Source organism: Rousettus aegyptiacus, unplaced genomic scaffold (assembly GCF_014176215.1).
Source record: "Rousettus aegyptiacus isolate mRouAeg1 unplaced genomic scaffold, mRouAeg1.p scaffold_m13_p_13, whole genome shotgun sequence".
NCBI lineage: Eukaryota > Metazoa > Chordata > Mammalia > Chiroptera > Pteropodidae > Rousettus > Rousettus aegyptiacus.
The window spans coordinates 49,338,354-49,351,656 of record NW_023416288.1 but is presented as its reverse complement, the minus strand read 5'-3'; the positions used below and the strand labels follow the sequence as shown (position 1 = coordinate 49,351,656).

General features: G+C 60.4%; 1 protein-coding gene across 3 annotated transcripts; it reads right to left on the bottom strand.

The window, feature by feature from the left end:
- Positions 1-1,607: 1,607 nt before the first annotated feature.
- Positions 1,608-12,799, bottom strand: ASB10 (ankyrin repeat and SOCS box containing 10). 3 transcript variants are annotated; one of them, XM_036230657.1, is made up of 8 exons: positions 12,707-12,742; positions 12,453-12,537; positions 11,471-11,720; positions 10,396-10,663; positions 7,215-7,734; positions 3,259-3,372; positions 2,798-2,983; positions 1,608-2,652 (listed from the first exon to the last, which is right to left on the bottom strand). In XM_036230657.1, the coding sequence occupies exons 3-7, from the start codon at positions 11,709-11,711 to the stop codon at positions 2,798-2,800; spliced, it is 1,329 nt and encodes a 442-aa protein (XP_036086550.1). In that variant the 5' UTR covers positions 11,712-11,720; positions 12,453-12,537; positions 12,707-12,742; the 3' UTR covers positions 1,608-2,652. The 3 variants fall into 3 exon arrangements, with proteins under 3 accessions (XP_036086550.1, XP_036086549.1, XP_016019477.2); XM_036230656.1 differs by having other exon boundaries at positions 12,453-12,799; XM_016163991.2 differs by lacking the exons at positions 11,471-11,720; positions 12,453-12,537; positions 12,707-12,742 and adding an exon at positions 10,792-11,220.
- Positions 12,800-13,303: the final 504 nt, after the last annotated feature.

Genomic DNA, 13,303 nt, shown 5'->3' with positions numbered 1-13,303 from the left:
CGCTGGGTACTTAACTGTGGGCGCACTGGTTGAGCGCGGGGACTGTACACGGGACTTTTTATAGTATGCACACGAGTAGGTTCGTGTATGTTCGGTGTGTTCAGGTGCTCGAACCCTGTAGTCTGTGTTAAACGTGTGCCGGTTGTGTGTGCGCACATGTTACACGCAGGAGGTTGGTGGTGGGGAGGTCCGCGCCTCCAGTGCGGGGCGGAGTCCTCACGGAGGCGTGAAATTGGTTTGGAGCAAACACATTACGGAAAGCAATTACCGGGGAGAGGTTCTGAGCCCGCGGGACCCGCAGCCAGGAGGCTGGGGAGGAAGCTCCCTGGCTTGCAGGAGTATCTGGATGTCTGACCCGAGACAGGACCTTCCTACCGCTGGCGCGCTAAGGGGAGAACGCGTCAGGTCGGGCAGCAGCCCCTTGAACTGGCTGAGGATGCCTCCGCACCGCCTTCCTTCCCTTCCCTCCTCCCTAACTGCTCCCAGGTGCGCGCCCTTACTCTTCACACCCCCGTTCCTGCTCCCACGTCTTCTGCATTCCCGGCATCGCCCGTGTTTGAACTAAGTATTCGCACGCTTGTTTTTCAGACCAGACGGAAAATTCACGGAGGGCAGGAGCGGGGTTCATTCACCGCTGTATACTCCGTACCTAAAACCTGGGCCTCGGGGAAGCAGGAAATGACGTGGATGGGATTAAACAGAATGTCCACCAGAATGCATAATCAGGACTCCCTCAGGAAAGTCATCGCGTTGAGAGTCAGGAACCTCTTACAACAGAGCTCGAAACATCTTTCGCAACGCCACACTGGTATCCCCAGACCTGCCCTTGCACCTGGATTCCGGACTCACGGACCCAGGTGACCTCGGGACACAGCCTCTGGGATGCCCCACAGGCGGCTCCCACAGAACTTCTGACTTCCCCCGCCCCTGCCCCACCCTCGTCTCCCCCGCCTGAGCGCTCAGCACCGCCACGCAGCCCGGGGCTCTGCCCGAACGCGGGGGGTCGTCCTGGGCTGGGCCTTCCTTCAGCCCCAGGGCCGCCCACCGCCAGTCCCACGGGTCCGGCCCACGGCCTCCCGCCGCTGCCCGGACCCCACCCCTGCAGGAGCCGCCCCATGGCGTCTGGCTCTCCCTCCTCCCCCAGGCCGCCCGGCAGCCAGAGCAACCTCCTAAAACCGAACTCGGTGCATGTCAGCCCCCAGCTCGTCCCCGCGGGCTGGCTCCTCTCCGTCATTCAAGCCTCGGGTGAAATGTCACCTGCTGCAAGAGGCGGCTCCCAGGCCGCGGGCTACTGGCGCCAGCGTCCGAGTTCCTCCGCAGGGGGCGGCTCATGCCCATCCTACCCGCCGTCCGCTCGGCGCCCCCGGACGCGACCGCCAGGCCCCGAACGGAGAGGACGTTACGGGCGCGTCTCGCGCAAACCGCGTCGCGGCCGTTTCCCGAGCCCGGCGAGGCTGACTCACCTCTGCCCGGTGCCGCCTCGGGTCCTCGCTCGACGCAGGGCCCGGCTTTGCGCGCTCGCTCCGCCGCCTCCGCCGCCTCCTCGCTCCCAGCAGTTGGCGGGAAAAGCGTGACCTGCGGCGCGTGCGCACTCCGCGGCCCTGGGAAATCTGTCCGGCAACCCTGTCGTCACGGGTTGCGGCGCATTTGATTGGCTGCTCCGCGGCCCCGTCAACTCCGCCTCCCTCCGCCGGCTCCTGGCGGCTGGGGCCCCCTGCAGGTCCTTAAAATCCTGGTACTGCAAAGCCCCTCAGAGACTCTCTCCTGTCATGTTTTACAGATGTGGAAACGAGCCCAGAGAGGGGAAGAGATTTATGTTCCACAAGTTAATGGCAAAGCCAGGGGTGTCACTCTCAGCTCAGCTCCTGGCACCACAAATGGAGAGAGGCGGGAACGGGGTGCGCATTGGGTGCTCGCCGACCCGTGGGACAGGCAGTAAGGAGAGTTGTTTGGGTTTCGTTTTTCCGAAACCTGGGCCTTCCATTCTCTCCCGAACCGTGGTTCCCCCTCCATGCGTGCACGCGCTTTCCGGATGGCCTTTCTGCCCTTCGGCCTGCCACGCCCCTCCCAGGCGGCCTTTACCGCTCTGTCCCACTGAGGCTCTGGCCCGAGCCAAGCCGACCACTGCCTGGCTGACCTTTAGGCCTTTCTAGACACTGTCACCTGGCAGCCATGCTGCCACATCATGGGCCAGAGGGGCAGAGATCTGCCTGGGACGCCTCAACAGCTGGTGAATGACAAAGGGGAGAGGCGCCCCAGCTGGGGCAGATCCAGGGGGACCCCATGAGTCTGCTCATCCTGAGTCCACTGCCAGTGGGCCAGCGCAGAGGCAGGCCCGTTGGAGAGAGCACCAAACAACATGAGCCCGGAGAATTTAATGCATGGACAGGGTTTGGATGGGCGGGAGACCTCGGGAGACCCCCAAGAGAAGTGTATCACGTGCCATGGTCCTAGCTCTCTCTCCATCAAACGCGGCCTGTCCGCCTTGCGTTGGTGGGAATGGCGGTGTCTGCTCTGCCCCCCTGCTGAGAGGGCCACCTCGGCCTGAGTTGGTTCAGTCCAGTGTCGGGTTTGGGGCACGGTGAGAAGTGGGCCGGTGTCCCTGGGGTCTGGAGCATCTGCTCGTAGGCGCTCTCAAAAAGCGGTGGCCCTCTGGAAGGAGATGCATGCATTCAGAGACGTCCAGTGGTCTGGGAGGCTAGCTGGTTCTGGTGGGGCCCTGCCCCCAACTCTTCTCTTGCCTATGTCCCCTGCCCCCCCCACCCTCACCCCTATTCCCACAGAGCCCAGGACTCACCTAATAGAGCACGTCCTCGAAGTCCAGCTGCAGGTAGCGGAGCAGGCGGGGCGGCAGGGGAAGCCGGGGCAGGGCGTAGGGCAGGCAGCCCTCCAGGTGAGCGCGGAGCACACAGCGGCTCAGATGCTGCAGCGACCTGGGCTGCCTCGCCAAGGCGAAGAGGGAGGAGTAGAAACGCTGATGCTTCTGGGGACAGAACGAGGGGCTCAGCGAGGCAGCCTTGGGAACGCGGCACCCACAGGGTGAGGCTGGGGGCCGGTGGGTGTCTTCAGGAGACTCGGGAGTAGGGAATGTGTCTGTCCGGGGCGTCCACTCTGTGAGTTTCCCTCTGGGACATGAGAGGGTCTCTGGGTAACCTCTGTGAGGCGAGGGTAGAGGGGGGCCGGGAGATCGACAGGACTTCCCTCTAGGAGGCGGGAATTTTTCGGGGCTGGCCGAGCGACGGCGTCCTGGAATCTAACCTGCAGAGTTTCGGGAGGCACGAGGTCCACGGCCTCCTCGGGAAGCTGCATGACGCTGTAGGTGTTCATCAGAACCTCGATGGTCCGTGGGGACGCGCACCAGCGCTCCAGCACCTGCAGGAGGCAGAGATGCGTCGGCGTTCCCAGGGTCCCGGGCGGGCCACACGGGATGGCCAGACAAGCACCAGGACAGCTGTCCGTGGCTCAAATTACGTCTCCGAAACCATACGTCGACTTCCTAATCCCTACACCTATAAAGGCGACCTATTTAGAAATAGAGTCTTTTCAGATGTAATCGAGTTAAAACGAGGTCATTCGGGTGGGGCCTAATCCGATATGATCGCTCTCTTTATAAGAAGGGAAAACAGAGACTAGGCGTCGATGCCATGTGACACAGCGATTGGAGGGAGGTACCTACAAGCCAAGGAGCGCCGCGGGTTGTGAGCAACACCAGAAGCTGGGACACGGGCATGGAGCAGACGCTCCCTCCGAGTCTCCAGAAGGAGCCGACCCTGCCAACACCGGGCGTCAAATGCCAGCCTGCAGAGCGGCGAGGGAATGCATCTCTGCTGTCCAAGGCCACCCAGTCTGCGGTGCTTTGTTCTGGCCGTGACAGAAGACCGATATGACAGCTAACATTTCTATCGCGTGTAATTTATGCCGGATACTGTTCTTAGCACTTTACGTGTGTTAACTCTCTGAATCCTTTGTCCCTACACGGTACAAACTATTACCCCCACTTTACAGACAAGGGAAACTGAGGCACGCAGAAGTTAAGTCGTTTGCCCAAGTCGTAGTTGCAGCAATCTAAGCTCGGCGGTGTGGCTCCGGGCCCTTTAACTCCTGTGCCCTCCTGCTCCACCATCTGCCTCTACAAGGCTCTCTGCCGGGTGTCCCTGGATGGGCAAGGGGTCTTGACCTGAGGTCGGAGCTCCCGAGAGGATAAAAAGATTAATCACTGTATAAGGCAGAATCTTCCGGGTGCCAGGTGAGGGATAGACACGGCTACCAGAGGGGGGCAGGGAGGGACTCGGGCCGTGAAGGCGGGAGAACTCAGACGCCAGAGGGCATTCAGGGAGAAGGGAAGAGGCCATCGGAGGTCCTGACGACATAGGAGCCGGGGTAGGGACAAGGTGGAGGCAGATTCATTCTGTGCTTCATGCAGCAGATTTTACTGAGGGTCACTGGGGGCCACACGCTGGGGACCCGGCAGTGAGGCAGGTCCTTGTCATCTGGGAGTTTCTGTTTCAGAAGAAAAAAGCAGCTCACAGACAGGCTGCTGTAAAGAAAAATAAGTAGGCTTGGGGACCGAACGTGGCGAGGGCACTGTCCTAGGTGGGTGGTTAAGAGAGGCCTCTCTGAGGTGGTCGCCTGATCAGTGAGGGGCGAGCCATGCCAGGGGAGCCGCCCATGCTGGGGGGCCGTCCACATGGTCAGAAAGGCAGCCACGCAGGGCTTGGACACACACAGGTGCCGTCACGTGCACACCCCCCGCCTCGCCGAGCATGCACAGGGTGCCCGCGAGCAGATCCGTGCGTCACACGGTCCACCTCTGGTTGTGTCTCAGGCTACAGGCAGTGGCCACAGACCCTTCGTAAAATCCGAGGATGGCTAAGCGCCACCTCCTGGGCAGCATTCCTGTACATAGCCCCTCCCCCGAACACACTGGCATATGGCACCAGGGGCTTTAACACCCTGCACAGGAGAGGAGACCCTCTGCCGGGGGGCTGGGAGTCTGCACTGGGTCGTGGGAGTGAGGGGAAGGCCGTGTCCAGGGAACCTGGAGAAAGCATCTCCCGCCACCGGGGCCTTCTGCTCCTGGCCCTGCATCCGGGCAGCGCTCCCCCGAGTTGCCCCAGACCGTCTGCCCGGGGCAGGCCTCTTTGCCTCACTCCTTAGAGCTGAGGCAGGTTACATCCAACTTTCCTGCTTGGCCTGCTCGTCCTGTCCGCTGTTTGGGCCAGTCTCTCTGTCCTTCCCCGGCCACAGCGATTTCCGCCTCTGTGCTCCGTGCTCCGCCTGGATGCCTGTGCCTTCCTCCTCCTGCTCTTTGTCCCATCTCCAGTCCCACCCCCTCCAGGAAGCCTCCCAACCTGCATCCCTCTCTCCTTGTCTACGGATGCCCTGCGCTGGGATGATGCCTGGCAGCTTTCCGAGCGCTCTCACGTTCATCACTGAACTTGAGAACAATGTTAGCTAACAGATAGTGAGCACTAATTCCAGGTTAGTCACTGTCCAAAGGGCTATGTTTGGGCGAAGTCATTTAGTTCTCACACTAACCCTAAGAAGCAGGCACACTGTTATGTCCCTGTTTTACAGATAAGAAAACTAAGGACCAGAGCGATGAAGCAACTTGCAGAGGGTCACGGAGGCAGTGTGCGCGGCTCAGGGCTGTGCTGGCTTCCAGTTACCCACTGGGCTCCGATTGCTTTTCATCACTCTTAGGTCGAGACTATAACATGCGGGGGACTTGGGTTCAAAGAATTCCAGCGATTTGCCTGCAGTTACTTGAACTATCCTCAAAGCCAGGTCTCCTGAGCACCCAGTCAGGTATGGTGGCTCCTGGAGAGATGGCTGGGGCTGCCAGTGGTCCCAGACGGCCGTGGCAGCCTCCTTGCGGGGAGGGCAGGAACCCCGCCGAGCCTGGGGCAGCCCCTGCTGGCAGGAAGCAGATGCAGACTCCTGCCTGCTCGTTCTGATCATGGCGCCCAAATGAAGGGAAGAATGGGGCACTTAGCCGTGCCAGCCCTCTTGGTCCTGGAGGCGGGGAGGAGCAGGGCCAGTAAGGTGGGCAGAGAGGTCCCTGGAAACCCATCTGCTGCTCCGCCTCCTCCTCCCGCCCTGTCCCTGACTATGGGAAATCATTAGCTGTCAGAGCCACCATCAGATTACAGGGAATTGCTCGTCTCCTAATTATCTGGTGTTAATAGGAGATTAATTAGTGTTAATTGTTGATTTTCTTGTATTTTCCCAAAGGGGAGACCAATCTGCCGAACTCTCGGGCTGTTTAATTACTTGGTCTTGCTTAGGAATCTAGACAGATGCTTCCAGGTTTGTGAGTGAAGGGGAGAGGCGGGGCCAACAGAGCAGCATCCAGGACGGGGCGGGGCGGGCGGCACAGGCTGAGACGCAGGGCAGAGGACACTGCCCACAGCCGTACTGGTCCTGGTCCCCGCCCCAGCCCCAGCGCCCTCCGTGATGCCATCCGGCCCCTTCCAGACACGACACCGCATGAGACAGGGCATCAGGAGCACAGGTCTTCCAGCTGAACTCGCTTTGGGGAAATTAGCATAAGATACAGATTGGAAATGGGCAGTGAAAGTCTTTACTTCAGGCGCCAAGACCTCAGTGGTTGGGCTGCGTGATCCACATCCTCCTAAGATTTTGGAAACCAGGACCATATCTGTCTGCAGATGGTCAGAAAGCGTGAACCTCGCGATCTGGTCTCACTGCTCTGCCCTAGGGGGGCCTCTCCTGTACCCCAAGGTTCTCACCAATGGGTCCCATTGCCAGGCGGAGCTTCCTAAATGCGTCGCTCATCAGCTCACTCCCTAATGAAGAAACTACTCCTGCCCACGTGGGTCCAGGCTCCTGCTCCAAGACTTTTCCCATCCTTTATCGTGTGGCCTCGCGGCCCTTGGTCCACCTTCATGGCACATGCGCACGCATGCGCACACATGCATGCATGAGCATTGTGCACGTGGGGTGCGCGCTTACATGTATACACGTGTGTGCACATGCACACGCGTGCACGCACACGCGCACGCACACACGAACTCCCACTGGTCTGTGTCCTCACCTTTGCCCCCTGGTGGGCTTTGCTGACTTGTGGAGTAAAAGACAGACTGAGCTGACCTATGAAACGCCCAAGGTCCGGGCCGCACCCGGGGCACGGAGGAGCGCCGAGTCTCCCGTCGCCTCACCCTCGTGCCCTCCCTGCGCCCCCAGCCCCGTACCTTGGGAAGGGCCCCCGGCCAGACCCGGACAGCGCCGTGGTTGAGCAGAGCCCGCACCGCACGCTCCGGGCTCTGGGCCAGGGCTGCGGGGGGGCCCTGCAGAGCGCAGTGCAGGGCCGTGTGTCCGCCATAGTCCATGGCGTTGACACTGACGCCGCAGGACAGGAGCAGCTCGACGACAGCCGCATGGCCACGGCGACAGGCCAGGTGCAGGGGCCGCCGCTTGTCCTGGTCAGCGGCGTCAGCGTCAGCGCCAGCGGAGAGCAGCAAGCGACACAGCTGGAGGCAGCGGGCGGTGGTGGCTTCGGCGTCGGCGGGGGACGTGCAGCGGGTGTCACAGGCAGCCAGCAGCGGGGTCCAGCCTTCTGCATCACGGGCATCGGGGCACGCACCCCGCCTTAGAAGCAGGTCCGCCAGCTCCACGTGGCCAAGCCGGGCAGCCGCGTGCAGGGGCGTCTCCTCTTCTTCCTCAGAGCGACCGTCCACTTTGGCCCCGAACCTCAGGAGCAGCTTCGCACACCTAGTGAGGGCGAGACGGTGGTGGGGAGGGAAATGGGGTACAGACCTTCGCCCCTGCATTCCCGCAAGTCTGAGCAAAGCAGACATGTGGGAGCCTTGGGTGGCTCCTGGCTCCGTCTGCCCTCACCTTCCTTCCTGTCGCTAGTCATCGGCAGCATTCTGCAGGATCAGCAATGGCTCCCTGTCTGCGCTGCAGGATGGGGCACTAAGCCCCTCCGCGGGAGGGAAAGTCACAAGCTGAATTATGCGCCGAGAGCAGGCGCCTTCTGAGGGCCCTGCACGCTCACTAGTTTTATGCTCACGGCACTCCTATGGCAGGTTTGGATGAGGAGACCGAGGCCCTGAGGTGGTGAGCAGCTCACCCACGTTTGCGCAGCTAGTAAGGCAAGGGGCTGGCCTTCGGGTCTGGGGGCAGAATGGGCAGTTGGAGGGACCGAGGGAGGACGTGAAGAGTGAGGCCTGGCGGCGGGCGCGAATGGGAATGGGGGCAGCTGGACTAAGACCAACAAAACCCCAATGGCCAGCCAGATTTGCTCCACCACGGCCCCCACGGAAGGAACTGTACGCCTGTAAGAATATGTGTACCAGAGTTTAAGGCTAAGGGCCTTAGCCTCTTTGCTCAGACGAGCTCCGGTTTCCTCATCTGTAGGAAGAGGATGATTGCTGAGACCTGGAGCTAAATGACATTGTTGTGGGCAGCATGTGAGACGATGCCTGAACAGCTATTGCCTTAACAGCGGCATTTGGCGGGGGGGAGGGGGGGAATGGCACGGATGCTGATGGACCACGGGCAGGATAATGTAATATTTCTATGCATTTATAATTCTCCATAATAATTTTAAATCTCTATTTGCTTACTCAAGAAAGGAAGGAAAGATTATCACTGGGTGTGACCTCAGGGAGGCTGGGCGGGGCCACAGCCTCCACTAAAGCTGTGGGACTGTTCCGAGCCGCCCTGTCCAGTACAGTAACCGCCAGCCACGTGTCGCTGTCGAGCACTTGCGATACGGCTAGTCCTAACGGAGACACGCTGTTACGTGGAAAATACACACCGATTTGAAGACTCGGCACAGAACAAGAATGTAAAATATCTCATCAGTTTCTTCATTGTAATGACTTGTTGAAATGACAACCTTTTGGATATATCGTATTAAATAAAATACATTATTAAAATTCATTTCACCTCTTTCGCAGATACTTGCACACCCATGTTCACGGCAGCCTTATTCACAATAGCCAAATCACAGAAGCAAACTAAGTGTCCATCCACAGATGAATGAATGGAGAAATGCGCAAACAATGGAATATTACTCAGCCTTTAAAAAGGAAGGAACTTCTGGCACATGCTACAGCCTGGATGAACCCCAAGGACATTACGCTAAATGATATAAGCCAGTCACAAAAGAACAAACCCCGTATACCTAAAATAGTGACATTCATACAGACAGAAGGTAGAAGGTTTGCCACGGGCCAGGGGGAGGGAGGAATGGGAAGTTCCTGTTTGCCGAGTGTGGAATTCCAGTTTTGTAAGATGAATACGGTTCAGGCGAGAGGGATGGATGGTGGCGACGGTTGCGCAACAATGTGACTGCACTTAATGTACTTAAAAATGGTTAAGATGGCAAGTTTTATGCTACGTTTATTTTACCAGTATTTTAAACATTAATTTCACCTGTTTTCTTTTTCATTTTGGGATGAGGCTACCAGAAACATTTTAAATTACCTACGTGGCTCAGGTATTATTTCTATGGGCCATGCTGGCGTTGAACACATCTTAACCACAATATGACAAGTCCCTGGAGCCTCTTCACAGCAACCCTGAAGGCTGACGAGCTTAACAGGTGGGAGAAGGTCCACGAAAGAAGAATGCAAGGATCAAAAATCGGGCATCATTCAGGGGCAAGATGTGGCATTTGGCAGGTGTGAGGCCAGTAGAGAGAAAGCCTCCACCGAATGTGCAGTTTATAGCATTTCCAAGGCTCCCTTTGCGGGATTCCATGCTCATCAAAAACTTGTGAAGACTCATCCTCCAAATTTCCCCACACACAGGGCATAAGAAATAGGCCCCACAGTAAACACTATGCTGTCATATGTGGGCATAGCCATCAGTTTCTTGTGAGTCTGGCTGGTTAGACTTGGTCCCCACGCTCATTTATCTGAGGGTGCCTGCCAGTCTGGAAAGGCCAGACCTGCCAAGTCGAGAACCAGACCCCACCCACAGGGACCACCGCAGGCCCTAACTGGGGGCCGCTATTCTCTCCGGCTGGTCCTGATCACAAGACAGTCAACCCCTGAGGGCAGGACTATGCCTTAGGGGGTGGTGTGCCTGGGACATAGGATAAGCTCAAAAAAACACAGTAATACTATCTAGCACGGTATGGATCCCGTAAAGAACCCAGACAAGTTCCTTGGTGGAGGCCATGCTGCTACACCCTCCTCCACCTCTGCGGAAGCAGGGACTGTCCCAAATCCAGGTCATTCCCAAGTTCCTGGGGCCAGAGGTTGCACGGTTTGGGGAGCAATGGCATCCTGGCCCCCCATCTGAGCCCCGACTCCTCCTCCATCTGGCCCACCCGCCTGCCAGCCCCTGACGTCATCCGCCTGAGGGCGTCTCTTGGTCTCCCCTGGAGTGGAATGGGGGTTGAGGTGAGGAGTCACTCACTCAAGGGTCCCGGCCCCCCTGCAGAGGTGCAAGGGGCGTCTCCCATCCTGGTCAGGGATGTTGGGGTCGGCTCCTGCCACCAGCAGCTCATGGACACAGGCAGCGTGGCCCGCGGCACAGGCCTCGTGCAGGGCGGTGCGGCCCCCAGGGGCACTGTCCGGCCTTGCCCGCCGCCTCAGCAGTAGCCGCAGGATTTCTATGTGGCCCCGACTGGCTGCCACGTGCAGAGGGGTGGTCAGCTCCTCTTCGTATGTCAGAGACCAGAGTCCTAGGGAGAGAGGGGACATGGGCCTCAGACCCTGGAGGGAGGCAAGGAGCTGCCGGGCACCGCGGAAGGCGGGCTCCACGCCCAGCCTCCCCCATCCCGCTCAGGCCCCCCGGGGCCCCGGCCCGTACTCAGAGCGCGGATGTTGAAGCGGAAATCCCTCCATCGCTCTGGGTCGCTGGTGTCAAAGACGGAGTCCGGTGCCAGGCCGGCGCTGGAGTCGGCGAGGAGGTGGGAGACACAGCCCACATCCCCAGCCAGCACCGCCCGCCAGAAGGCCAGGGCAGGTCCCGAGGCCGTGCGGGTGACGATGGGTCCCTGGCCGGACTCTGGGTGCTCTGTGGACCCCCTGCTGGGCTTCTCCACCAGCCTGGCACAGAGGGCATGTTTGTCACCCAGGGGCTCTCTCTGCCCCCTGTACTCTTCTGGGGACCAGCTCATGAAGTCAGGGTGCAAGCAAATGGCAAGGAGGTTGAGGGGAGGAGGAGGGTGGGGTGAGGCCAAAGCAAAGAAAGAAAAAAAGGAGGGAAACCCAGACAGACGGACGGGAAGGGTCTCTGTGTCCCCGAGTTGAGCCTGAGCTGAGCCTGACCCAGGCACGAGGTTCAGCAGGAGCTATTCTGGGCTCCACATGACTTGCTCCTGGGCCAAGGTTCAGGCCAGCTCTCTGGTGAAGGAGCAACTAACTGTCAGGGGCTTCTTCTCACCCTCGAGCACTGAGCACCGAGCACCGGTACCTCTATGCCTGATGCTGTCAGCCTCCCCCCCCCACCCCTGGTCCTCCGCCCCGCCCCCGCCCCGGCCCCTCACCCCTCTGGTGGCTGCTCCAGCGAGGCTCGCCCGCCCGGCTCTCCAGCAGCAAGTCGGCCGTGCTGTGCGCAGGGAACAGCTCCAGCAACCTCGCCAGGTCTCCGGTGTACAGGGCATTCTGCAGGGCCATGTCACGGCAAAGCAGCGGCTGTGGGGGGCCCCAGACCTGACCGGCAGGGACCGAGGGGAAGCACCCCAGACGGTGTCCCCAGGGGGAAGGGGAGCTCCTTCTCACAGGCATGGCCCGTTTCTGGGAGACAGAGGCAAAGAAGCAGGACTCAGGGCAATGCCGGCGGGTGGGCGCCGGGCCCTGGCCTGGCGGGGCCCAGTGCAGGAGGCGCGGGGAGCCAAGCCGTAAATAGCCCCGGCTGTTCTAGCTGTCAGTCCTGGGAATGAGGCCCCTGGCTGGCAGTGGGAACGAGGGAGGAGCCTGGAGACGGAGGGAGGATGGGGCCCTTCAACCCCGAGCTTCACCACAAGCTGTCTAGAGCTTGGGGTGAAGGGACCACCCCGCTGGTCGCCCCCACTGCGGAGCCCAGAGGTGGCAGGTGATCGGCCCCAGGCGAGACGACTCGCTGCAGGACAGGGACTAGAAGGGGGGGGGGGGCTCCGGAGCCACCATTTCTGAGTCCCTTTCTTCCAGCATGGCCTCCACCAAGAGGCGTCCTGCAGCCTGGGCTTCGATCCCGAGTGGGTGCTCGGAATTTTTCCTGTCCTCCCAAATGTCACCAACTAGCCTGGCACCTGCACCCTCCGAAACCTAAGGGAGTTTGCAGTGGTAACAAATGACGGAGGAGGACCCTCCGGGATGTATGCCCTCCAGGGGTTCCTAGGAAGACAGGCTCTGCCCAGGGGAACAGGCGTCTGTCTCCACAGGAAGCAACAGAGCCCCCCCGCCCATCCTGGGACCAAACCCCCGCCCCCCTCCCGACTGCTGAGCCCCTCACCCTGGATGACCCCGGGTCTCCCGTGGCCTCTGTACCTGCCATAGCCGAGGGGGTCTCGGCTGGAGGGTGAGGAGGAGGAAGAGGCGCTGCCCACTCAGGCACCTGAGGGTAAGGAGACCGCTTCGTGCGGGGAGAGAAAATGAAAAAGGTGGGGAGGGAGGAAACTCAAACCCAGGCCCTTGGCTCGGCCGAGCCGCCACTGCCGCCCGCCGCGAGCTCCGGGCTTGCTCCCGCCCCTGCGGCCCCGCCACGCCTGGCTCTCGGTGCCTTTGTGACCTGCGGGACATACCTCGGCCTTCGGTCACACCCTCTTGGCACTGCTTCTTCTGGGAGAGCCCCAGGGCTCCCAGCTCTCGGTGGCGTGGTTGTCCTTCCTCACTCCCAGACCCCCCAGCTCTTCTCTCTCCACAGGGGGGACCCACAGGTGGACACCTCCATCTCCCCGCACGCTTTCTCCCCGGTACCCCGCCACCTCCCTGACTTCCCAGACAGGGACAATCCAACTCTAGAGCAGAAGGGACCTTGGAGATCGGCCGCGTCCCCCTCTCCCCACTTTACGGATGAGGACGGTGATGGCCAGGCAGACCACACGGGGCGCCAGTGCCCGGCGGGGCTGTCTGTCCTGCGGTCTCCAGACCCCTGCTCCTCACGCTGTCTCTACTTACCGAGGCCTTCCTTCTCCCTTTCTCCTCTCTCCTCTCTCCCTCGCTCCCTCTATTCCTAGTTTCCTCCCCCACATTCCGCGAGGAGGAAAGGGAGTCGGGGAGCCAGGACAGGAGAGTGACGGGAGATGAAGCAGGGGTATGGTCCGAGGGCGGGGATCGGGGATCAGAGGGCGGGCGCCGGGCGGGGGACGCGGGAAAGGGGCAGAGCACAGAGATGCACA